At 40.3% G+C, this 25,279-nt stretch overlaps 2 protein-coding genes across 6 annotated transcripts; both read left to right on the top strand.

Annotated features, from left to right (window-relative positions):
- The first annotated feature begins 3,498 nt into the window (after positions 1-3,498).
- On the top strand, positions 3,499-9,188 carry si:dkey-45d16.4 (trichohyalin). Of its 2 annotated transcripts, none has more exons than XM_028563927.1 (7): positions 3,499-3,723; positions 4,562-4,684; positions 5,093-5,234; positions 5,369-5,477; positions 6,554-6,644; positions 7,319-7,504; positions 7,885-9,188. In XM_028563927.1, exons 1-7 carry the CDS (start codon positions 3,687-3,689, stop codon positions 8,010-8,012), a joined length of 816 nt encoding a protein of 271 aa, XP_028419728.1. In that variant the 5' UTR covers positions 3,499-3,686; the 3' UTR covers positions 8,013-9,188. The 2 variants fall into 2 exon arrangements, with proteins under 2 accessions (XP_028419728.1, XP_028419724.1); XM_028563923.1 differs by having other exon boundaries at positions 7,316-7,504.
- Positions 9,189-10,379: 1,191 nt separating this feature from the next.
- Positions 10,380-25,175, top strand: LOC114569077 (phosphoribosyl pyrophosphate synthase-associated protein 1). Of its 4 annotated transcripts, none has more exons than XM_028598908.1 (11): positions 10,380-10,650; positions 11,015-11,118; positions 12,828-12,880; positions 15,016-15,082; positions 16,126-16,298; positions 17,311-17,426; positions 17,592-17,647; positions 17,892-18,037; positions 21,864-21,934; positions 22,430-22,576; positions 24,698-25,175. In XM_028598908.1, the coding sequence occupies exons 2-11, from the start codon at positions 11,036-11,038 to the stop codon at positions 24,854-24,856; spliced, it is 1,071 nt and encodes a 356-aa protein (XP_028454709.1). In that variant the 5' UTR covers positions 10,380-10,650; positions 11,015-11,035; the 3' UTR covers positions 24,857-25,175. The 4 variants fall into 4 exon arrangements, with proteins under 4 accessions (XP_028454709.1, XP_028454703.1, XP_028454720.1 ...); XM_028598902.1 differs by having other exon boundaries at positions 10,954-11,118; XM_028598919.1 differs by adding an exon at positions 11,221-11,252 and having other exon boundaries at positions 10,380-11,118.
- Positions 25,176-25,279: the final 104 nt, after the last annotated feature.

Raw genomic sequence — 25,279 nt, 5'->3', positions numbered from 1 at the left:
GAGCGCGCTTCATCAATGGTTGAGTTTTGAAAGAGGAAGTTACTTTTAAAGAAAAGCAACAGAAAAGCGCCTCGAGTCCGTACTTCAGCCCTGCTTGAATGTCTAATAAACAGAAGAGCACTGCAGGGGGAACTACCAAGTAGAGCAAAAGCACACATTTGTCCAGCAAGTATTTGTGAGTGTTATAAGGCTAGGCTAACATGGGCTTGTACCACAAAGAACACACATACAGAAGGCTAACCTAGCTCGTAATTTAATAAATTAATTATATTGTCTCCTCTCCCTGCGTGTGTGCATTTAACGTGAATATGAGACCTAAGCTGGCCTGGATGAGTGTATGTCTTTCCTACTTCTACAGGGGTTGTCCTGTGTTAAACTGACTCACCCAGCCGCTGTTTCAAATTGCAGTCGAAAGATGGCTCTTGGGCTCAATCTCTCCTGCCGTCAGGAGGCCGCTGCTCCGCGTTCTCTGCTCCGCGTTCGCTGCTCCGCGTTCGCTGCTCCGCGTTCGCTGCTCCACGTTCGCTGCTCCGCGTTCTCTGCTCCGCGTTCTCAGCTCCGCGTTCTCTGCGCCGCGTTCGCCCTCCAACATCCTCTCCTCCGTCTTCGTCATCACTGGGCAAGCTCTGCCCTTCGGTGTCGTCGTTCAGGTTTTAAAGGAACACGCCGACTTATTGGGAATTTAGCTTATTCACCGTAACCCCCAGAGTTAGACAAGTCAATACATACCCTTCTCATCTCCGTGCGTGCTGTAATGCTGTCTGACGGCTCCAGCTGCATCAGGCCAGCACAGAACATGCAGGTGAATGGTTCCAGCAATCCTACTGCTCCAAATAATTGACAAAATAACGCCAACATGTTCCTTCTCATGTTACGTTGTTTTTTGTACACGCTGTGACTCTACAAATCACAACATATAAATAGGAACATGTTGGCGTTATTTTGTCACTTTTGTCACAATTTGGAGCAGTAGGATTGCTGGAACCATTCACCTGCATTTTATATATATATATATATATATATATATATATATATATATATATATATATAAATATATAACTCTTGGGGTTACGGTGAATAAGCTAAATTCCCAATAAGTCGGCGTGTTCCTTTAAAAGGTGTATTTACAAAAGTTGTGTTATGGAAAGACAAGAAAAATTTTTTTCAATTATAAACAGTCTTTCTCTGCAATAGAGTTTTCCAGGCTTATCCAGCGTCAGCCTCCAGCATGGTCGCTTTCGTCTTCCTCCTTCCGGAATCAATCTCAATCTGAATCTCCTCCATAAATCTGCTGTACTTGGTTAAATCAGCATTCACAAACATGCCCCCTCGTGTGTCATGTGTCAGCACTGGCCCTATTAAAAGGCTAACCACCTACTCCCATAAAAGACCTAGACTGTTATCATAACAGTGGGTTTTTTTAACCTCAAAAACAGATGTTCAATAAAGAAAAGATTTTCAAGTATTTGCCAGTCCAGAACTAGAGAAAAAAAAAAAAAAAATGATACAGTGCAGCAACTCTGTTTCAATTTCAAAGTTGCTCTGAAGTCTGAAAGGGATAACTGGATATTTTTAACATGGGATGGTTGCAGAATCACCTTAGAAACAAGTAATTGCAGCATAGAAGATACAATTACTTACAATTACTTACAATTAAAGACATTTTTAGCCAAAACAAAGGACATGTTAGGGATTTGGGTAGATTTTATGAATTACTGTAAACAACAAAATGTTGTAGAACTACAATGAAGTGCTTTCTAATTTTGTTGCATGTAATGATCACGAAAGTCAGTACAGTTTTGTTAACAACCGCTAACAAGATTTTCAATAAAAACATCCTCACAGTTATTAGCATGCAAACCATTCACAGCAATCAGAAGGAACCTGTTGATTAATTATGTGTGTCCTTGTTTTGCAAATTAATATTCAAAGGTAAAAAATCATCCAGAAGTTGGGGCGCCTGGGTAGCTTGCCTGGTAGAGCGTGCTCCTCATGTTCAGAGGCTCAGTCCTCGCCGCAGCAGCGAGGGTCAATTCTTACCTGCGGCCCTTTGCTGCATGTCATCCCTCCCCCTCATGTCTAAGCTGTCCTATAAAGGCCTAAAATGCAACAAAAAAATTATATTAAAAAAATCATCAAGAAGTTGACAGAAGATATATTTTGGTTCACTGAATACCAAAGACAGGCATCCATAGATAGTTACTCATATGGGATTTTTTGTTTGTAATGTGAACTACATACAAATGCATACTGCACTACAGTGGACAAGCTGGGCAGTATTTGATTAATGTCTTGGTAACTGCATGAAGGATGGAGAGATAAAAGTATGTATTCGATCGTATATGTATTTGAAAAGAATAAAGGGATGAAGTTAATGGTATCACAGGTCACGGATTAAGTCCATTTTGATGCCAGGCTGAGAAGTTCATTACATTTAACTGGGGGACACCTAGTGGTCAGTTCATGCTTAACCTCACATGCTTTTAATTTGCACATACAGTTAGTGAATTGTCCAAATGTACTTAAGTTTTAACATCTGTTCTGTCTTTGAAAATCACATTGACCCTACAAATCAGGAGGTAACATTTTAAAGGCAAAAGAAAAAGGGGATGAAAGGAGCTGGTAAGAAGACAAGCACTGCTGTAAGCAAAACTCTAAAATTGCAGGAGAGATGCGGCGGCAGGTCAGGGTTGGGGGAGAAGCACACATTTGACTCACAGGACAGATTGTGATTTTGAGCTATATACATTAAATTGACTTGACTTGGCACCTGACAGCAAATGTTTCCTAGATCTTGGACTCTCCCAGGGATATCTTTCCTGTTTTGTTTTTTCTTCTTCTATCTTTCAAACACACACACACACACACACACACACACACACACACACACACACACACACACACACACACACACACACAGCATATTCAAATAGGCCTATATATTCAACTTTTTTCTCAGAGTTTGAATCTTTTAAGACTTGGGGTGATAAATACATACTGAGGCACATACTTATTCATGTGTTTTGTGTATTAACTACAAACTGTGTAACCCTTAATACCAATCATTTGAAATACAACATTTGAAATTCCTAACTTCCAGTTAGCATTTGATTTCAGTCCGTTCCAGTTGTGTATGAACATTGATATGTAAACTTGCAGGGAAATTAAACAAAAAAGAAGTATCTAATGTTAATCTTAGAAATTAGTCTCAAGTCTTTAGTCACTTCTTAATTGCATATTCTCTTTTATTTTCAGCGTATTACTGCAATCTTGACTTACTGCAATTGAATAATTAATTTTAGCACATTATTTCCTTCCTTTTTGCAAAATATTGAAATGTATTAGACTGTATTTGTAGTTTATATTGTACAAACATTTGAAACAAAAATCTCCATTTGTCCATATCCTGGTGGTTGTAGGAGATATATTATTTTCTCTGAGTGCTAATAGATATAGGCCTAGTATCCTCGCATCGTGGAGTTCCATCTTCTTCAGGATCGTTGCACAGCAGTTATTTGGCTCCATCTTGTGGTCATAAAGAGTAAGTGCAACTGAAAGTGAACAGCGTTACCTCCGTTTTGACAGATTCCCAGCCAAGTTAAACTACACGTCAGTAGGAAACCTGTACTGGTGACTGGACGTGTGCAGTGCGCGTCAGGCGGTTCCCGGATGCACCAAACAGAAACATGGAACGGGTAGTGGTGGAAGTGCCGATCAACAACGGTGAGATACATTACCACCTCCACGTAACGCGACTTTCAACCACTTATATTAACATCTCCTGAACGGCGTTTGGTGCTTCTCTCGATTCGTGCGCAAATGCTCCTCCTCCTCTGACGCGTGGTTCGGCAATGAACGTGGTGCAGCCTCTGTGTGTAGGGCTATCAGTGCTTACAGGCTATTTGTCTCGTTTCTTTGTACAATATAGCTGCAGGCTACCGGCTGCTTGCACTTGTACACAGTGGAGCACAGCAGTGACAGAGCTCCTGTCATCTGTCAGAATGCTGTCATCACTTACACAGGCCTTATTTATTCCCCATCATTATATATTACATTAGATTAAACTTTATTGTCATTGCACAAAGTGCAAGTACTGATACTACACCGTCCACACATCTGGCTTGTTAGTTCATGCGTGGTAATATTAGTTCAATGCGTGGTAATATGTAATTACATGAATAGAGTAGAGTAGAGTTTTTAAAGCTCCCATGCTCATCTATGATAGATCAGTTTAAAGACTTATCTTTAAACTGCAGTCTTATGCCAGGAAGTAAGCTATACTGGTTTTGGTCCAATGATAACAGTGGGTTTCCTAGGTAACTGTGGGTTTAGCAATTCCACTAACATATGTTCAAGTTGGACTTGGTATCTGTTCCCTCTCAGTGGGATCATTTATTTGGTTCCTTTTTCAAGAAAGGGTTAGAGGTCAGAGCAATTCTGAAACAGACCCTCAGTGTGAACAATGGATTCCCTACTCAGTATCCCACCTCACTGTGTTTCAAAATATATCTAGGCTGTATCTATTCTATTTTATTATGTCCTATTCTATTCCCTACTTCAGGTTTTTCTCTTGCCGGCCCCTCCACAACCCCACGAAAGCGTCAGGTGCGTTTTTCAGCGCGGCATGACATCATCCTTCTGAGGGAGGTTATCGCCCAGAACCCCTTTGCCTCCAAAGAGCCAGGTTAGTCCAGTTTCCAACGGACTAATCCGTCTGAAATCACTAAAAACTGTTTAGATGCAGAGAGCTGCAGTTCCTGCATTACAAATGTGGACAATATTTTTAGTTGGTGCTATAATGACATTCAATCCAGCAAAAATATATCTATCTCAAACATTAATAGCAACTATATAATTTATTATATATATAATATATAAATATAGGGGGTTCTTTGTTGAGCTGCCTTTTTGTAAAGGCATTCAAAAATCATACAAGAAGAAATCCATCACATAACAGACAGAGAGAACATGATGTGCTTAGTATAGAAGACATATCACATAGACATGCTTGTGTATTCATGAGCTACAAAGTCAATGGCCTATTTTCTCCATGCTGTATTTTCACGTGTGTGAATTCATTAATCTTCATCAGGACGGATCTGGGCCCGTGTGGGGGAGATCATCACTGCAGCTCTTCAAGATGAAAACTTTGAGGTGGATGCCAGGAGATGCAGGGAGAGGACCATGCTTTTGCTGGACTACTACAAGAAACAAGACTTTCCCAGCCTGCGCAGGTTGGTTCAGTCACTAAGAGCAAACTGTACTCTTTCCTGGGGAAATAACTGAATGTGTTGTGACTTGGAGATGTGCTGGGCCGTACTAAAAAAGAAACATAAGTTTAAAGTGTGTGTGCTTTTGGTTTACTCAGATTTGGAACAGAGAGGTTGTATGCCCAAAAGGAAGATCTGCTCCATGAGGTTTTGGAGCTGGAGGCTGAGAAGGGGCTTCTAGCCAGCGGGGAAAACACAAAGTACCAGGTGGGTGTTGTGTTAGCGGATAAGTATAGGTCAACTTATCTGACACCACTAGCGCAAGAAATGTAGAGGGTGTTTTAGTGCCCCTGAGCTGGTTTAGAGGGGCAGATCGAGCTTAAAGTTGTAGCTTCCATCACACGGCTTCGTGCTGCAATTTTTTTTATTCTGTCAACAGAAATACTTCTGACTTACAAACATTGTTCTTTGCCAAAATTACATTAAAGTGTATGATTCATCACAACTGAGCTAAGCAGTTGTTCTGATTTCAAAGACTTTGAACCACAGACTACAGTATGTATAGTTAAGTGGTTCCAAACCTTTTAATTTTCAGCCCCTTGTCATGGGTTGCATACGTCTAGGAGTTAAAAAAAAAACATGACAAAGAGAAAAAAAAATTCTGTCTCATTAATTAATCTCTTGACCTTTGATATTTATTTTGTGACCCCCTGGGAACCAATGGTAGAGTCTGAAAGGAGATATATTGCACAATATGTTTTTAGCTGGCTTTGCATATTCTTTTTTAGATCTATGCATTTTAAACTCATTTCAAACACTACATCTGTCCTATCTGAGTTTTCTGTTACACGACTAAAACAACCTTTGAACGTACTGTACACATGTTCCACCAAAGGCTATTTTGCGGAGACACCGTTGCTCTGTCCGGCGCTTACTAATGAAACGTCATTGATATAGACTAGGATACCCATTATCTCATTACAACTACAGGAGATGGGCCTTGTGTCTACCTCTGATGGCGATAGGATAACACTTTATTGGAACTGAGACTAGCCAGACATCCAAGTCAGCAGATATGTTTATGTTCTCTCTAACTATCTGGCCACTTCCCATTTCTTCCTCTTGGTGGAAGAAGTTAACTTTGATGCCAAATCTGCACATACAGTACCACAGTACCTAACACTATTACTGCTGCTACAAGTACTCTAGATAGTAGTTGCTATCACTATACCAACTGCTACTGCTACTGTTGGTAACAGTTGCTGCTGTTGTTCATAATTCTCATTTTCTTTGTTCGTATTGTTATAGAAGTTATATTTTAATCTTGTCTTCATCTTTTTTAGGACGATGAACTGAGAAAGCGAGCCATAGAAGAACTAAGTCTACCAGAGCAGGACAAACCCAACATCACCATCACACAAACACCCACTGCAGGTAAAAACTGATTCACAACAGTAGACAGGACAAGACTCTATCACTGATAGTTAAAAGAAAATGTATTCATTATTCACTCTCAATCATTTCATCTGGCTGAGAGGCAAATCATATCTTGTTTAAATATGACTCAATACGTATTTCCATGTAGTGAAAAACACTGCCAAGAATTAGGGCTGTGAACCACACTTGTGTCACAAATACTGCACCATGTTTTAACTCCTGGCATTTTAAGATACTGATGATGCAGTCCATGGAGTAGCATGGTTAATGTTTAGTATAACAGCAGGCTGTTAACATTATTAGAATGGTGACTTAATTGGTGGAAAGGTTGGCTCTTTGTTTATTGTACTTTTAACATAAATTCCCATTATATCAACTATAGTGTGTGGTTTCCACTGATCAGTCTTTTAAGTGTGAAACATTAAGCCAATGTGTCTTGAAATATAGAAGCCTAGAGGCGAGTGTTTCCTACTAAAAATGCAGACCTTGGTGGAGCATAGTTTAAATCCCTCTATCCTAACTCTCCAGTTCAAGTGTCTGTATGTAAGCAAGGATTTACCCTTCCCAAATGCCCTTCAGCAATGAAAACCTTCCGGCCTGCCATGTTGCTCTGTATCTGACTGTTCCCTTCAGAAATAGGTACATTTTTTACATAATTACTGTCACAGCAGAACCAGAGGAAGACCGTGAGGAAATGGCACAGCTTTCAGCGGCGCCCATGGCCAAGCAGCCCTGCCAGTGCTGCTGCCAGACCTACTCTGAGATTCTCAGCTTCCTGGAGAAACGCTCAGAGGCGGAGCAACGGCTACGAGAGGAAGAACTTGCCTTGCGCCGGGAAGAGCTGGAGATTCAAAGGAGTAAGACATTTAGAGAGTAGTGTGATTTTAAATTCAACCCTGTGTAATAGCGTTCCTTTTGTGTGGTTATTTTTTTATATTTCAAAGTGGATTTTTATTAGATATATAGAGCCACAATTAAAAAAACACAAACGTTACTTGACAGGATGCTTGTAATGTAGCATTTGCCACACATGTTTCAGATTAAGTTATTATGATATCAATTGTAAGTAATCTGGCTCTAAAAAAACAATGAAATAGGAACCATTACTCTTTAGGAATGAATATGTATCAGTGGAATCAGTCTTGAAAATATAAGAGACTTATTATGAATGTAAATTGAAAACGATGTCATCATCCTCAAGAGGTATTGAATTATAGCTTTTTCTTTTCATTCTCAGGTAAGATCACTCTGGAGAGGGAACGTCTGGGAGCTGAGAGAAAAGAGAGGGAACGGAGATTTGAGCTGGAGAGCCAAGAGAGGCAGGTCATCTTGGATCTGCTAAAAGAAAAGGTGCTGAAAGGCTGAAAACTGCATTACCTGCAATTTAATGCCATCTTTCAAAGCATGAAATTGGGAAACAACAAAGTTGACCGCTTAAACAAGGAAGGAAACCAAGGAAACAGGAAGTAAAAAGATCAATGGTTATAGGGTGTTACATGCAGGTTATTGTAAAATAACTAAACAAAATGGATGGCGGTAAGCAGTTGCCACAACAGACAAACAAATGAGTAATGTTGAGAGTGTCTGGGTGTATGCAGACATGTATTGTGTGTGTGGTGCACAAAGTACCAAAAATACATTAACCTGCAGACAGTGTTTAAAAGCTGCAATAATTTCCTAAACCAGCTGCACAAAGCTGACCCATATAGATCCCAGTAGACACTCGCTGTGTTGCATGCCTCATGGCACAGTCTGAATGGGGATTTAAAAGCGCTGCAATTGCTGGAGTGTCACCTAAGAAATGGAATGCAGAAAAGGGTGTGTGTGCGGTGTTTTAGATGTGGTCATTGACTGAGCCAAAACTGGCTGACATGCAGGATCACTGTTGCACCAATAAGTCCTGTTGACACCAAGGGACACCATTATTTGTGGTGCCAGGGTGAAAACAACTAAGAAAAGATGTATCTTCAAGTAGTTCACAATAAAGTTATGGTGCAGCTCAAGCTTTTGAAAACCCTGTAGCATTTACCAGATTAATGGCTTCACACTTTTTTTTTATTAAAATAGAAGTAAAACTATATTTTACTGACTGTGAATCCACTGTACAGAGAGCACTTTTGTACTGCAAATAATACAAGCCATTACATGGGTGTCCATAATCTATAGATTATACAGAAACCACTTTTTTTTAACTGACAAATTTTGCTATAAGATCATTATTAGTCAAATGTATGTCCTCAGTTGAATTTGTTGTACCCAGGTACAGTTAAGTGTCATTGGTTATAGTTGCAATATTACATTAACATGGAATTCATGACAGGACACTTTTTATTACATGTTCCACTGATTTATTAAACACATTCTCACTCCCATCGCGTAAAATACGGATGCTTGGTCAGGTGCCTTTGGCGTTGTTATTGACGCTAAAAATCTCCTTTAGCGTCATATGTAAACGTGCTTTATCTGAAGGCGCTTGGTCGGGACTATTAGCGTCACTTTTGACGCAGTTAGGTTAAAGAAAAGGTCGTGGGTGGGCTTACGTTTCCATGACACGCGGGACAAGAACAGGACGGTTGGGTTTAGGAAAAGAAGAATGGGACGGTTGGGTTCAGGAAAAGAAGAACGGGATGGTTGGGATTAGTAAAAGAAGAAAGCGATGGTTGGGTTTAGAAAACGTGACACGCAGACACGATCCCCAGTCTCCTGGGTAAATGTCCTGTGTTGTTTGACCCATCCACTACCCCAACCAACCTCACTATGTGGATTTTTGGGCTTTCATACTACTCGCTATGTTGTCGCTTTTAATGCTACGTCATCTTCAAACGCTGTGTAGTTGCTGCTCTCCCTGGTGCGTTCTACACACACGCTGAAGGGTGCTTTTTGCGTCGTATCTGACACTGACAACCACTGCCCAAACGTCTGTATTTTACGAGTTCGGCGTGAGAACGGGTTGATTTATTACATGACACTTGCTACTGTGACTTTCTGCATATTGTTCATAAACAAATGCTATTTTTCTTTAAGTCCCCATAACATAGCCTAGTTGTGTAAATTGAACACACATTTTTTGCTAATTTCTATTCTGAAAATAAAAAAGGTGGCTGTGTTTGTATGGATCTACATTCTTCATCTTACTACAAAGAGTGATTGCACATGACTCCAGTCGGCATTCCAGGTCTATGTGGTTTTGAAATGAGCTTATTTTTCTCTGCACAACTTTCTTGAATATTTCCAATTCCATGCTACTTTACACTTTTCCTCCACTACATTTCAGATGGAGATATTGTAGGCTACATTTTCCTCCAATACATTTATCTATAAGCTGTAGTGACTACTTTGTAGATTCAGATTTTACATACAAAACACAACCAGGTTATGGGATGCTTGTTTAAATTAAATCTATCTATCTATCTATCTATCTATCTTTCTTTCTTTCTTTCTTTCTTTCTTTCTTTCTTTCTTTCTTTCTTCACTGTAAATACCTTATATTTACTAAACCCAATGATTGCCTTACTAACCTGCTGCTCTAATTACCGCGCTGCCTGTTATGATCATGGATGAAAGCTATTATGGTTAGGATGTTTATGACGAAACATGCCACCACCACATTTTTTGGTCGTTGCCCTTTTAGTTTTATGTAATACAAATCCTACGCACTGATTGGTCAGAAATATATCTTACACGCCCTCTGTTGTTTCGATCTAGTCTCCGATTGGTTCTCTTTAAAGTAATTCCTTATTCCATCCACCCAATGAACGTGTTTTTTCCCCGCTATGTCAATGGCTGAGACTACATTGCTGCGAAGTTTACAGTAGCCACATTTGGAGTTTGGGAGTTATTACTCTGTAGCAGCTCCCAAGACAGTTTTGGTACATTTCAGTTCGTCTTCTTGGTACCGTAAACCGGTGTGTGTATGTGTATATACATGTTCTGAAGACGAGAAAACGTCAGTGAGCCGCATGGATACACAGAGCTAAGCTTTCCATCTGCTTTCGATTTACAGGTAGATGGTAGTTGTAGTGCTGGTAGTTGGTGACTAGCTAACACGAGAACGTGCGTTGGTCCCGCTTTACATGTGGAGTATGTGGGCTTTGTTATTTTAGTTTGTTACACAGTGTGGCGTTACGCAGATTCAGTAAGTTCTCTATTTTCCTACTGAAAGAGGCTTCTGCATGGTGGAAGTCTTAACCACCCATAGTTTAGCTAGATGTTAGTGTGGAAACTGCACTACGGGTAATAAACTGACGATTTTTCACTCTTGTGGGGAAACGTAACCAAAACAAATACCACATTGATTCCAAAACAGCATGCCTATTAGGCGTTTTGGGCGTCACGGGTCTCTGGTCTCTCTTTCTCAAACTCCAAAGCTGTCATATGGTTACAAGAAAATGAATCGTTCAAGAAGTGGCTACCGTGTTTTTTCTGCTAACTCCACCACCGCCTGCACCGAGCTGGCCAAAAAGATCACAGAGTAAGTGATGTTTAACTGAATAATACCATCATGATTAATTTCATTTAATGTCTGTAATGTTGAGGATTGGCCTGTCTTTGTTACATGCCATGTCCCTGACAGTACACCTGGGAGCTGCAGGTGACCTGAGGCAGGTGGGTGTGTAGCCCATTGTTTACACACACACACACACACACACACACACACACACACACACACTCTTATATTGCAAAACAGTTGGGTTATCTACATTACTCTTACATGCAACAACAACTACGACAAACCACATTTAGCAGTTGTTCTCCCTTGATGGCCTAACTGCTATTTCAGTGGATTTTCCAACCTGAAAATAATCAGAAGTTACAGTCTTGGCATGAACGTGATCAAACTTTAACACATTAAATGTTTGGAAAAAAAAACTTTGGAAACTTTAGGTAAAAATCTATCAGCCGCCTTGCATTGTTATGCTCCTTATGTTTTTGGCGTGGGAAATTCAAAATACCTCTCAGTGAGAATCTTTGTAATGAAACAAGGTCACTGTGCTAATACTGCTCTGTCAAGGGAGTATGCAGGGCATGGATACTGTACACAGGATGTTACTGTGTCAGGGATCAGGCTCCCAGGCATTTTTAAATAGGCAATGATTCATGGGGCATTTAAATGGCTGTTGGTTTAGCAGAAAAACTAGTGAAACCAAGGTAAGATGCATCTGCATGATATGAAAATAAAAACAATAGGAAGTTTTTTTTTGTGGTCCTAATTAAAGCACTGACCCAGATCTCTGCAAACAGAAATAAGTCGGCCTACTAAAAAAGGGGAGCAGACTGCACAATTGTCAGAGAGCCAAGTAGAAGTTGCAATGCTCACACAGCGAAAAAGAGCTCAGTTTTCACTATTTCTCAACATTGCATAACATTATTTTGGAGATTATGTTGCCATTGTGGAGCCAAGATAATTAAACAGGGTGAGGTTGTAGAGTCCGAGAGGCCTGTCTTGTTTAACAGGATCCCTGCTTACTGTAGCCTCCCAGCGTCACTATTATGTGACTGTTTGGTTTTTAAAATTACCAGCATAATTTATTTGCCTAAGGCACAGCTGTATTCATGATGCCTGGGCTTGTTCAGAGTTTGACTTGATGCAACAGGATTGTTCTGCTCTGAATGTTAATATTTAGCTCAGTCTGTTGGTGCCAAGTACTTCTCGTGGATGTTTTGACGTTTTTCATCTTTGAACCTGGTAACAGATTTACAGTCTTGTCACATTTACACAACTGAACTTAACAAAAGCTTCAATGTACGGGTTCCACCTTTTTCCCAAATCACTCAGAGCTCAATTTGATGTATTCAAATGTCTTGTTTTGTCCAACCAACAGTCCAAAAGCCAATTTACAATGATATAAAACAGATAAGCAGCAGATCCAAAGGATAAAAATAATGTTTGGAGCTTTGGCTAGAAAAATTATGATTAATTGATATACCAAAATAGTTTCAAATTATTATTCTGTCAATTGCCTTATCAATTAATCGCCTAATTGTTAACACTTCTACAAATTACCTAAATAAGTAGTTGATTATCAAGATTATCATTGTTTTATTTTCTTTGAGTCGTGTTAGCCCCTTTTGTGGTTTAGTTAGTCTAGTACATGCTAGAACATTTCCACACTTGAATTAATGAAACACATAAAGGTGCGTTTGTGTTTTTCACACTGCAGACTGTTTTTTTCCCCCCAGACGCTTGGGTGTGGAGTTGGGCAAGGCACTGGTTCATCAAGAGCCAAATACAGGTAAGGCTGATGAATATCCTTAGGTCCCTCAGTTTCATAAAGGAACGTGTTGGATCAAAGGTGAAGTCTGCGATTTTGGAGAAAGATTGTTGATATTTGAACTCAACACCTGAACAACACCCTTCAGTGCTCCTTCAGAACATTAGCATACATGTGTCAGATTTCCTGACCCGCTTGCTCCCACTTACTTTCTCTTTATACATCCATAGGTTTTCCCCTGTCCTGTACTCAAACAGAATTGTGTTGTGTGACTCGGTCCAAGCCACTTTGTTTCCCATTTACAGAGCTAGGGCTATGTATGAACACTAGTGGTGTACATCTCTACCTTTTTATAAGACGATCCGATACGTATCTAGCTACATGGGCTACAATACGGTTCAGGGACGATACATTTTTTTTATGGAAAGTTTCACCGGCAATTTCCACTGGATGCGGAACGTCTGCGGAACGTCGATGGAGTCATTAGGTTTCCATTAAAGTCAGTGTGTGTTTCCACAGACTGCGGAACTTCTGCGTCCCTACTCCATCCCAGTTCCGTCAGTCCGCAGCAGATACGCAGAGCTTCTAATTTTGACGGATGACGGAGAGCTCCGCAGCAATTCAGCACACAGCAGATAGTGCCGGACAGGATGTCGAGCACAGAAACAAAATAAATATCCGGTTAATTTTCAAAATAAAATACACCGTGCTCACGGATCATATTTCACCGCACTACACCTTAAAAACACAGCACAGAGCTGTTTCCCCTCTGCTCCTCTGGATGGAAACAACAAACTGTTGTTGGTTTTGTGGTTCTATTCTACGTGAATTCGCGAAAACTTGTGGGTCCTCGTGACTACAGCTGTCAGTCACGGGCGCAGCCGTTCCGCAACAAATCCGGACCCGCTGGGTATTGACGGACAGCGGAGCACGCAGCAGACCCGCAGCGGAGCCGGTTCGCAGCCGTTACGCATCCAGTGGAAATCCCCGGTCAGTCCGATTCAATGTTGAATCGATTCGGTGCGATTCGATGAGATACCATTCAATCTGATATATACAGTTATTATTTTATTAGTTTATTGTAAACACATTTATTTACCATTTATAAATGAAAATAAGTCAAATCTATAAAACATTGCCTACCTTCAAATAAATATATATTTTGTAAAAGGGACCAGGTAATAGTAAAGGTAGGACATGCTAACTTCAACTAGCCACTTATAACCAGATAACAAACTCATCAGCTCCATATTAAATTAAACAGCCTCCTTGTCGCCCTAATCTTAGAGACAGTAACTCTGTTAACATAAGTTGACGTTACACAGCCATTGTGAGCAGTCCAATAATAATAATCATATATTTTACGTGAGTATGTATATGAACACAATTTAATACTGTTGTGAGTGTTAGCATGCGGCTAGCAGACTTTTATGCTAATGTGACTGAACATCTTAGATTAGAACATATAAATGTCAATATAAACTTAAGACATCGAAATACAGTCCACTCACATGTTTATGAATGCACACAAGAATGGATGACTCGCAGACCGGAGCTAGTACAATTCACAATATCCAAGATGTATTCCTCTCACCCTAACTCCAAAAATGAAATCAGTCGGCACGTTTTTTTTCTGCAAACCCAAACAAAGGAGCTTATCGGCTGATCCCTGCCACCCGAACATGAATGACCAAGTCCGTAATCACACAAATGGCGAGGCTTTTATCTCCCTTGCACACATACATAAACATACACCCGTCTCTTTCAACGGCATTGCGCAGACAGCAGCGGCTTTGTTGAATTGACAGCAAAGCTTCAGTCAAGCGATTGTAAGTTGAATATCGGACCATTGGCCCAATCTCGGTCCATTTAGATTGATCCAGGGGCTCTGTGTATCGATGTAATTATATCTATGATAATACAACGGGATACCGATTTGTATCGGTGAATTTTTACACCCCTAATGAACACCTTATTTTTCTTCAGTGCACACTCTGAACAGAAAGCTAGTGTACCGTGAGGAGATATTCACTAAATTTAACAAAGTTTATTGGATTAGACTCGCATACTCCACTTTTAATGAGCTATGGTTAAATGTTGTCTCATTTAACTTTGTACCTGAACCCATAATAATTTTGTTTTTGTTATGTTTTCAGAGACTAGAGTGGATGTGAAAGAGTCTGTCCGTGGACAAGACATCTTTATCATTCAGACCATTCCCAGGTGAGAAAGAAGGATGCTCTTGATGCCTTAATCTTCTATATTATTAACAAAGGATCATATCACTGTGTGATTTGATTTTACAGCCCATAAATGTAATTTTTGGTTCCCTCTCATCAGTCTCGTTTCCAGCAACAGCAGGCAGCTGTTCGGCAAAAGGCTCTGAAAAACCCAGTATCTACCTGCCTGGCTATAAATTGACTATTGCAATACTAGCTATAGTATATATACTGTGTATATATACTGTAGGTATAGTTTATCTTTGCAGCAAGTAAAACAGGAAGAACAACGCTAACAATGGCCATTTCACTCCTGCCATTGACTCCTCTGTTTGTCCTTGTTAATCCGGTTTTTGCTATGATGAAGAGGACTGCTCTGAAAGATAACAAGAGCTCACAGGAGGGGACATCATATTGTTGGATCTTTGGTTTGAACAAGCTGTCAAGGCCAAAATGGCTAGATACAGTATGCTGTTACACCAACAGCTCTTCATCTTTCTAAAGTAGTCTAACTGTCCTAGTCATCAAAATAACAGACATTAGGCATAGTCTATCTCACCACCACAGTACCAAGTTTTAGCTTCTAGCCAGAAAGGATATTGATTTTAAAAATGTCCTGTGAGCAAGAATTCTATTGCTGAAAATAACTTTATATTTAGATCACGTTTAGCTATGCAGTTAACTATGTGTTTATTTTGTTGCAACTTGATCAACTTGATATCACAACAGAAACATTCAAGGTTATTTTTGGCTTAGGGCTTAGAGGAACTGGTTGAGGTGGAGTCTAATAACAGGGCATGTGAAAACAATGGGAACAGTTGAATTCTTACCAGACAGTGTTTACGTGATTTATGGGATAATGATCTTGATGATGAACATTAAACTGTTGACTCATCAATCCCCATCAGCTCATCAACATATCCTCCTGTACCTGTTTGGATCATCTTTGTGGCCGACTATAAGCTCAGGCTGATTTTGTACCAGTACTGTTTATCTGGGTTGTGATGTCTGATGTAATCTCTTGTTATTGAATGTGTTATTTCTCAGAGATGTCAACACGGCCATCATGGAGCTGCTGGTTATGGCCTACGCCCTGAAGACGTCCTGTGCCAAGAACATCATCGGGGTCATTCCCTACTTTCCTTACAGCAAGCAGTGCAAGATGAGGAAGAGAGGATCCATTGTCTGCAAGCTGCTAGCATCCATGGTAGCTAAAGCTGGTATGGACTGGGTGTTGTAATTTCCTTTTTTCAGGTTCTTTGAGGGGTGGAGTTGAAACTGGTCACATGCTTATTGCACAAATAAGAGGAAAGTTAGATTTTGATTCAGTGGTGATTTACAGGTTTACCGGGTTTTTTCAATGTAAAATAAAGCCACACTAGAGCGCCACTTACTGGGCTCAACGGCTGCAACACAACAAGCCCCTGGCCGCTACAAAAACCAAAACTTGCGCATTTTAAATTTGGAAACGATGATCGAATTTGAAACCAAATCTTCCAACCATTCCAATAAAGAAAAGATTCCATTGGAATTGTAATTTTTTAAAACAATACCAAGTTGGAACCCATTGTCGTTGCCCAATCCTACTGTTAAGGCAGGGTCACATATTATGATCATATGTTTGTCTAGGTCGGTTGATGCTGACAGTCGGCAGATAGATAGTTGTAATATGTAGGTTTTAGGGCAGACTGCCGTCCATGTTGGTTTTGGCGCAGGAACACGCAAAACAAAGTTCTCGCAGGATTTGCAGGGGCTTGTACCACGAGAACTCTAGTTGTTACTGATTAGTTGTTCAGAGTTTTGTCTAGTGTATTCACTCAGATGTAAGGTTTATACTCTGTCAAAGACTAAAATATATGTGCAGGCAGGTACATGGAGGAACAATCTTCATGTGTGCTTTGTCCAGTCCTTGTAGGTTTCAGCTAGTCTTCAGGTTTTTCCCAAGCTTTAGCTGCACATAGCACAGCCACTTAAAGTTGTGTGCAAATTAGACAGTGTGCAAGTCCTGTTGCATAGTTTATGTGTTAGGCAGAGGGCGGGAGATGTATTAATTTGCGCACCACATTACTTAAACCTATTTTTGTGGTCTTATAATTTCCCGCCACTATTTTGAATACCATGCCAAAATGTATTTTTTTTGCCAGGGAGCTCTGTAATTTTGTGCTTCAAACCACTGCATGAATATGTTCTGAAGCTATACCAACTCACGCGCGTATATCTTTGGTGTTGCAGGGCTAACTCACATCATCACCATGGACCTCCACCAGAAAGTAATCCAGGGCTTCTTCAGCTTCCCTGTTGACAACCTGAGAGCTTCCCCTTTTCTCATCCAGTACATCCAGGATGAGGTGAGGCTGTGTTACACTGGAAACCGGCACAGCAATGATGGTGTTCTACTGTACATAAACAAATGAGTTTTGGAACTAATATATAGTTAAACAGCTTTTGTTCTTATGTAAGATCTCAGTTTTATATTTTATCAGTGAAAAGAATGTTTGTTTCTCCTTCCTCAGATCCCAGACTACAGGAATGCCGTAATTGTTGCAAAGTCCCCTTCAGCTGCCAAGCGGTAACAAGAAAGCATTCTCTGTTTAACACAAGTGCACCACTTTTCCTACTGTCACGGTGGAAAGTTTCTTTCTTTAGCGTCACATTATGATTGTGCTTTTGTCTTTTTGTTACAACACTTTGTCTCTGTAGGTATGTTTAAACTTCTGTGCAAACTTCTTTCTGCTCTTATGTGCCTGCGCATTTGTGTGTTGCGTTTGTCAGTTTCTTTGACTCTTGTGTGTTTATATGTCCGTCTGTCTCAGAGCTCAGTCCTACGCTGAGAGGCTGCGACTCGGGCTGGCAGTGATGCACGGGGAGGCCCATCATTCAGAGTTGGACATGGCTGATGGAAGACACTCTCCCCCCTTGTCCCGTACCACCACAGGACACACCGGCCTGGAGCTGCCATGTAAGACACACAACACAGCTACATGCCTGCTCCCAAGTATCATCATATTCTGTTACCTTTTTGACACTCAGTTACAGATATTTATTATGGCATTACTGGAAACAAATCAGTTTTATGACTGATTCTGTATTACTAGTTGAATGTAAACAAAGTTGCTTTTCATGTTAATGTTGACTTCACATATTCTTTCAAGCCTGCTCTTTGTGATCATGTGACCTGTGCTTCACTAAAACACCAAGAAAGTGCCTTGGATGTTTGTTTCCTCCTTTTTTTGGCATTATTGTGCACGCTCAGCCAAGACAGCTCCTCAGTGAAACAACAGTGGCAGTAACCTCACAGGGAGAATCTCTGATCACTTCTTGTTTGTCACCAGTGGGCAAATGATGAGTGCCAGGTCAGAATTGTTTTCTGGTCTATCACAGTTTCAGTTGTTGTTCAATTGTTTATTTATAACACAGGTCATGCATGCAAGGTGAAAGCCATCTCCTCATCTATATCTTTTTCTGTATCATGGTGACTGTTAACTTATGAATACAAAAAGAAGATCATTTTATTTTACAGAAGTGTTAAAACTTGGCATAAAGACAGCCATAGACTGGAATGCAACTGTATTATCAGCAGGGATTTTATTAATCATTAATGAATTTAAAATGATGCAGTGTTTCCACTGCCAACAGAAAACTTACTTTTTAAACAACTTGTGTAATGTCAGGGCTTCTTAGCACTTATGAACTTGTCTTGGCCAAATGAAGAGCAAATGTGCTGGCAAGTTCAGCTCTTTTGTTGGGTGACATGGAAAACTACATTTCCAGAAGGGAGATTAGAGGGCTTGAGTTTGGAGCGGTGTTCATCAGACTGTAAGAAGCATTAATGCCATGGTACATTGCCATCTGATGCTCATGTGTCTGTAGCCACAGAAATTGTAAGCCAAAGATTAGTTCCCTAAACTGTTAAACATAACCAATGTCTTGGGATCTTTTTTTTATACTGTGTTTATTGTTTTGTTCTTTATAAGATCCAAATAGCTCTGAGTAATGCTCAGTAGCAGGGCTGACCTTTGCTCACAGTTTCAGTCTTATCTTAAAGCTGCTTAAAATGGCCAGTGTGATGCCCCTGCAGACCCTGCAGTAACACACACACACACACACACACACACACACACACACACACACACACACACACACACACACACACATATATACACACACCGTTTTCTCAGCATGTTTTTGGTCAGCCCTGCCCCAGACATTGTTGAAGCCAGCTAAGAAATACTGCAGGCAGTGACTGACATTGCCCCCTTTTTCTTCCCCAGACAGATTTATTTCTCTCCTCATCTCATCTTGTTCCATCTGCTGAATTTACCATCCCCCTCTTTCTCCCCCCTCGACTTGGACATGGCTTTCTCTTCTCCAGCAAGAGCTGAATCACACTCATTCCTGCTCTCTCTCTCTCTCTCTCTCTCTCTCTCTCTCTCTCTCTCTCTCTCTCTCTCTCTCTCTCTCTCTCTCTCTCTCTCTCTCTCTCTCTCTCTCTCTCTCTCTCTCTCTGCCTTCACACATGCATTGATTACGTGAAACATCAGTTCATGGTACAAAAAGCCTTCTTACCCCTAAACACAGCTGCACTGGGATTCAAAACTCCTTCTCTGAGAAAATGATGGAGGGGTGGTTTTGGATGTTACTGATGTGCTCTGTACATTTTTTTTTTTTTCTGTTTGTTGTCTAATTGTGCATTCATATGTTCTCTTCCTGTCTTTAGCCAATGAAGGCCGCAGACATCTTTTTCACTCACCTATAGACCGGCTACCTGTCCAGCATGCTTACCCTGCCTCTGACCTAATGTCAGCTGGGATAGGCTGCATCCCCAAAACCCAAAGGATAAGCGGGTTTAGATAATCAGTGGATGGACCAATTGAGTTATTTATAATAATCACACTGCTGACTCTGTTGATGAAAATGGTGACCGCACATCACGTGAGCCTCTTCTTTACATTTTAAATTGTGGTTTATGACACCAATTAGTGCAGAAAAATATGAGCTGCTGCCCCACATCGTGCAGAATCTAAATACTGTAGACAAGTATGTCAGCATTACACTGCAAGTTGATATCTACAGCTTGCATGTCTCACACCATCCATCCATCCATCCATCCATCTTCGTCCGCTTATCCGGTGTCGGGTCGCGGGGGGAGCAGCTCCAGCAGGGGACCCCAAACTTCCCTTTCCCGAGCAACATTAACCAGCTCTGACTGGGGGATCCCGAGGCGTTCCCAGGCCAGGTTGGAGATATAATCCCTCCACCTAGTCCTGGGTCTTCCCCGAGGCCTCCTCCCAGCTCACACCAGTGCAGCAAAACTGCCTATTTTATTTTTGGCCTCTTCCTGGAGCAAAATCCAAACTGCCTTTTAATATTGATGTCCTCTCAATTGAAGCAACGTATTTCACACACTGACCCTAGCAGCTTCAGATTTAAAGGAAATTAGGGTTAGTGCTTCTTTTTTTAAACGGATCTATTCACAGAAATACAAGGGGTGTGTTCAGATTATTTTTAATTGAACTTGTAATGCAAGTTTATATCTGGGTCAAACAGGACTGTTTGCAAAGAAATTCAAATAAATGAGGAAATTAAAGACTATATATATGAAAGTATCTATCTAACTATCTATCTATCTATCTATCTATCTATCTATCTATCTATCTATCTATCTATCTATCTATCTATCTATCTATCTCTCACTCACACACACATATATATGAAAAAAGAGCCTAAACACACATTTGAGACATGAAACGGTATGCAATTGAATAGAATTATTATAATGATTAGTACTAGATTCAGGTTATGAAATTAAATATAACTTGGTACACTATTGATTATGAACTGGAGATTGGAGTTCATTAATTGCTTAACATGAACATAATCATGCCAAGTTATAATACCTATGCCTGACATTCATGATCTCTTTGAAGTTCTGCTCATGTCTTCCATTTTTGCATCTTTTTGCTTGAAAAGTTTTGAGTTGTGGGTTCAGAAACTGCTTGATTTTTGTTTCAATTCTAGTTTCTTGGCTTCCTTTTTAACCCTGAAATCTGTAACCATTTAATAAGTTTTTAGTTTTTGCACAGATGCCTCGTGATGGATTTGGGAACTGACCTTAGAACGTGTCTTGTTGTTTGGAAGATGTTTTTTGACACGGTCGGGGCCTCAGTGTGGGGGGGTCCTACAAGTCAGATGTGTTGGGTTTGAGACCGGGATCGATTATTACTTGAAATACCTTCAAGTACTTTAAAATTTTGAATATGCCTGTCGGAGTTGAGTGACTTCAATTTGGGGGCTATACTTGAGCTCCAAGATAACTTATCATGTTTGTAACATCAATATTGTAATTTGTTAGAAATAGTGTTTGATTAGATTACAACTAATGATCGATCTTGGTACGTGGTTGCAAAAAAGGCTCTGCTCTACACCCACTTGTCCATCTACCCGCTATACCAAAAGCGTCCGCATGTAATTGCACCATGTAAACCCATTTTAAGTCTTGATTTGGATTTAGCACAAATTTCTCCCACAGATAACTCAACAGTTTAAAATGGCCTGACGTTATTGAACTGGTGCTGTGGTAGCTGGAAGCTTTCTGGGGTAGAGCTTTTCTTGCATGATGTTCAAAACCAAATCCCTTCTCCCCAAATCTCCCTTAATGTTTTCTCACTTCAAGAATTCCATTCACTTTTATTTATAGTGTCAAATCATAACAAATGTTATCTAAGGACGCTTTACAGAGTAGGTCTAGACAACACTCCCAACATTCTTTCATCTGTGTCTTTCAGTGATGATGGCGAAGGAGAAGCCACCCATCACCGTTGTTGGAGATGTAGGAGGCAGAATCGCCATTATTGTTGTAAGACCTCAAACTTTTATGGGATTTACTTAAAGCAATTTAGGAATCCTTCTCACAAAACCTCTGCATTAGAAAAATGCAGTCTGAGAAAATGCTTTAATGTTTAGGTAATCCTATGTCATACTGTAGAAAGTGGGGGTATCAAGTATTAAGGCTAATTTGTGTGACAGATTATTTTCCATTTGGCATTTGTTAGTTGTTATACAGATCTTGTGGGGTTCCGTGAGTTTATTGCTTCTGCTTCATTTCTCATAAGGTGGAGATTACCACAACATATCACAGCAAGGCCAAGGACTATTTCTGGAGATTTTTGTGATTCATGTTAGTCATGCCACTTTCCAAAAAACCTCAGAAATGTCAGATTTTCATTATTTACACTGTGACGTGTTGCCCCAGAAAGTACAAACCTAAATGACGACATTTAGTTTTCCAGTAATCCAAATATATGTATCCTTTGTCCTTATGTGATGCCTAACCCTGTTGCCATTTTCTCAGGATGATATTATAGATGATGTGGAGGACTTTGTTGCAGCAGCAGAAATCCTGAAGGAGAGAGGAGCCTACAAGATCTACATCATGGCTACACACGGCCTGCTGTCTGCAGATGCACCAAGACTAATAGAGGAGTCTGCTATTGATGAGGTAAAATCAATATGTGGATCTTGTCACTAATGTTAAAGGTCCAATTTGTAATATATTTAATGTAATAAATCCCAAAATTACCCTAATGCGTCATCAGATATTAAGGAAACATGCTAAGTTGAAATACCATCTTTTCTGACAACAATGCTAATGCCAGTATTTTCTCCTTGAAATTTCCGTTCCGTGACAGAATTTCTGTTTGTGTTTTGGCCTGTGTGTTGTTATCAACGGCCCAGTTTGACAGCCAGGCCGGGTTGCCAGATATACCTGTAAAAACGCAAACCCAGCGCGCTACAGCTGTAACGTTAGTACAGCCATGAAAGCAGCAAACAAACAAACGGCATCAACAAAGATACATTTCTAACAGTTGCGTGACCAGGGACCAGAGATGTTACAAACCCCGGGTAAATATTGGAGATGTATTTGAAAGATGGAGACAGCTTAGAGCCCAAAAGGACGGCGAGTTGGCTAATTTCCTCCTGAACATGTAAGCATTAGCTTCAAGCTAATTTATCACAGCTACAAGGGACGGGCATTTTATGTCATTTCAACATTTGTGTACTCACATTGAATTATATAGCTAGAGTACCTGAGTTGGTTACTTGCAAAAACAAATTGAGACATAGCCAGTAAAGTGATCCCGATCGGTCCTGGCTAACGCCGCCATACTAACCCTGCTAACATTACCGGAGGACCAGGCAGGCCACGGCTCTTTACAATGTGTAACGTTAGCCTGTTCAGCGGCCGTAGCCGACAATGGTGAGTTATTTTAAGCCAAGAGAGGGGGGCTGTAAATCAGGAAGAGAGGACCGTGAGTTTGCAGTGTGTTTAGTGATTGTTGCTGTAATTCTAAGCCAATAAAGTGTGTTCAGTCGGGTGGAGAGGACAGCAAGGTAGTGCTATTTTTAGAGGTTCCTACCATAATTCTAAGCTGAGGAAGTGTGTCTGTCCGTCAGGTGGAGAGGACGAAAAGGTGTGTCTGTAAGTTGGGTACAGAGCTCCACGTGAGCACGGGCTTTTATGACTGTCAATATAGCCAGCATCTAATGTTAGCTACTCCACTGTGCAGTGAAGTAATTTCTGTCTATGTGAGACAAGCATCTAGCAACTTTGTTGTGCCTGCTGCGGTCTCAGCCTGGCAACCAACGTGAACTTTGAGTCTGAGTAGGACCGGGGCGGGGGAGACTACTATCCCCAGTATTTTGAATTTGTACTCTAGTAAGTATTTTAAACATTAGCTGTCAGTATTACATATTGCACCTTTTAACATTCAAAGGTGCATTAAAATGTATGTCAAATATGGGAAAATTAGGACGTTGACCTTTTTAACTACATTCAATAAACTGATCTAATTCATTCATTTAGTAAAAATAGATATCAGCAGAAGCTTCAATGTAATCCTATCCCATCACTCCAGCACATACACTTTGCCTTCTTCCTAAAAATAAAATAAAAATAAGAAAACTTAGATAATCACTCCTGCAAATACCTTTCACTACACTACTTGTATTCATTTATCTGTCTGAAGCAAATAATTGTGGGGTTTTCCCTCCATATTTATTTATGCTCAATCCGTAAAACTTTATGCATGTCCTTCATGGTTATCTAGTGCTTTGATTAATGTCTCGGGCTCAAAAAAACATTACTCAAAACACAAACCTGATGACAGCCTTGAACCTTCCCAGCGTGCTATCCTGTTTACTTATGCCTTGACCTTTGTCTGTGTTGGTTTATGGGACTTTTCACCCCTAAATTCAGCCTTTCATTCACTGTATTTGCAACATGTGTAACTGTGAGGAATGGCTTTGAATTCTGGGGAATCCTATGTCATGAGAGTGAGGTCTTGACGTTAAATAAATATATAACCTCGTTGGGGGTTTGATTATATGCAGAGTTATATGATAATATCATTTCCATGTGCCATTTGTAATGCATCGATTATTGCCAGGTTACGTACAGCCTTCAGCAGACCAACCAATCAAATCCTCATGTTTAGAGTTAGAAAGTTCAGGAGAAGCCCCATAGTGCTACCTGAGAATCTAAACTCTGGTCAGAAAAGTCCCTATAGTCATGGAAACAGGCTGAAACAAATGCTCTAAGGCTGTCGTATTGCACCTCCAGGTGGTGGTGACCAACACTGTACCTCATGAGGTCCAGAAGCTGCAGTGTCCAAAAATCAAAACTGTGGATGTCAGTATGATCCTGGCTGAGGCCATCCGGCGCATCCACAACGGAGAGTCCATGGCCTATCTGTTCCGTAACATCGCTTTGGATGACTGAGGCAACACACACTTGCATTTACATTCCTGCACACACACACACACCGACAACCAAGAATCAAAACTTTGAACATGTTTCTGCTTTAACCTGTTGTTTCGGTTTGTTTTGGCTGTATTTACTGTATGTGAGATAAAAAGCAACTCAAACTCTGCTTTATTCTTCTGATATGTTACACAGTGGGACTGTACAAACGGTTTCACTTCACTAATATATGCTTCCTACCATCTGAAAACATAAATACCACGACATAATGTATCATGTGCATCCTCTCAGTATGCCACAGAATTTGGCAAATAAAACCGTTCTTGGGGGAGTGAAATTCTGTGTTTTTATTTTTTTTTTACATCAGATTTAAAGTGACAAACGACATGAATAACTGGATGAATGTAGCACAGTACCACGTGTCATTCGTACATTTATGGT

Source organism: Perca flavescens, chromosome 2 (genome assembly GCF_004354835.1).
Source record: "Perca flavescens isolate YP-PL-M2 chromosome 2, PFLA_1.0, whole genome shotgun sequence".
NCBI lineage: Eukaryota > Metazoa > Chordata > Actinopteri > Perciformes > Percidae > Perca > Perca flavescens.
Note: the sequence above shows the minus strand (reverse complement) of the source record. Positions and strands in the feature narration are given on the sequence as shown.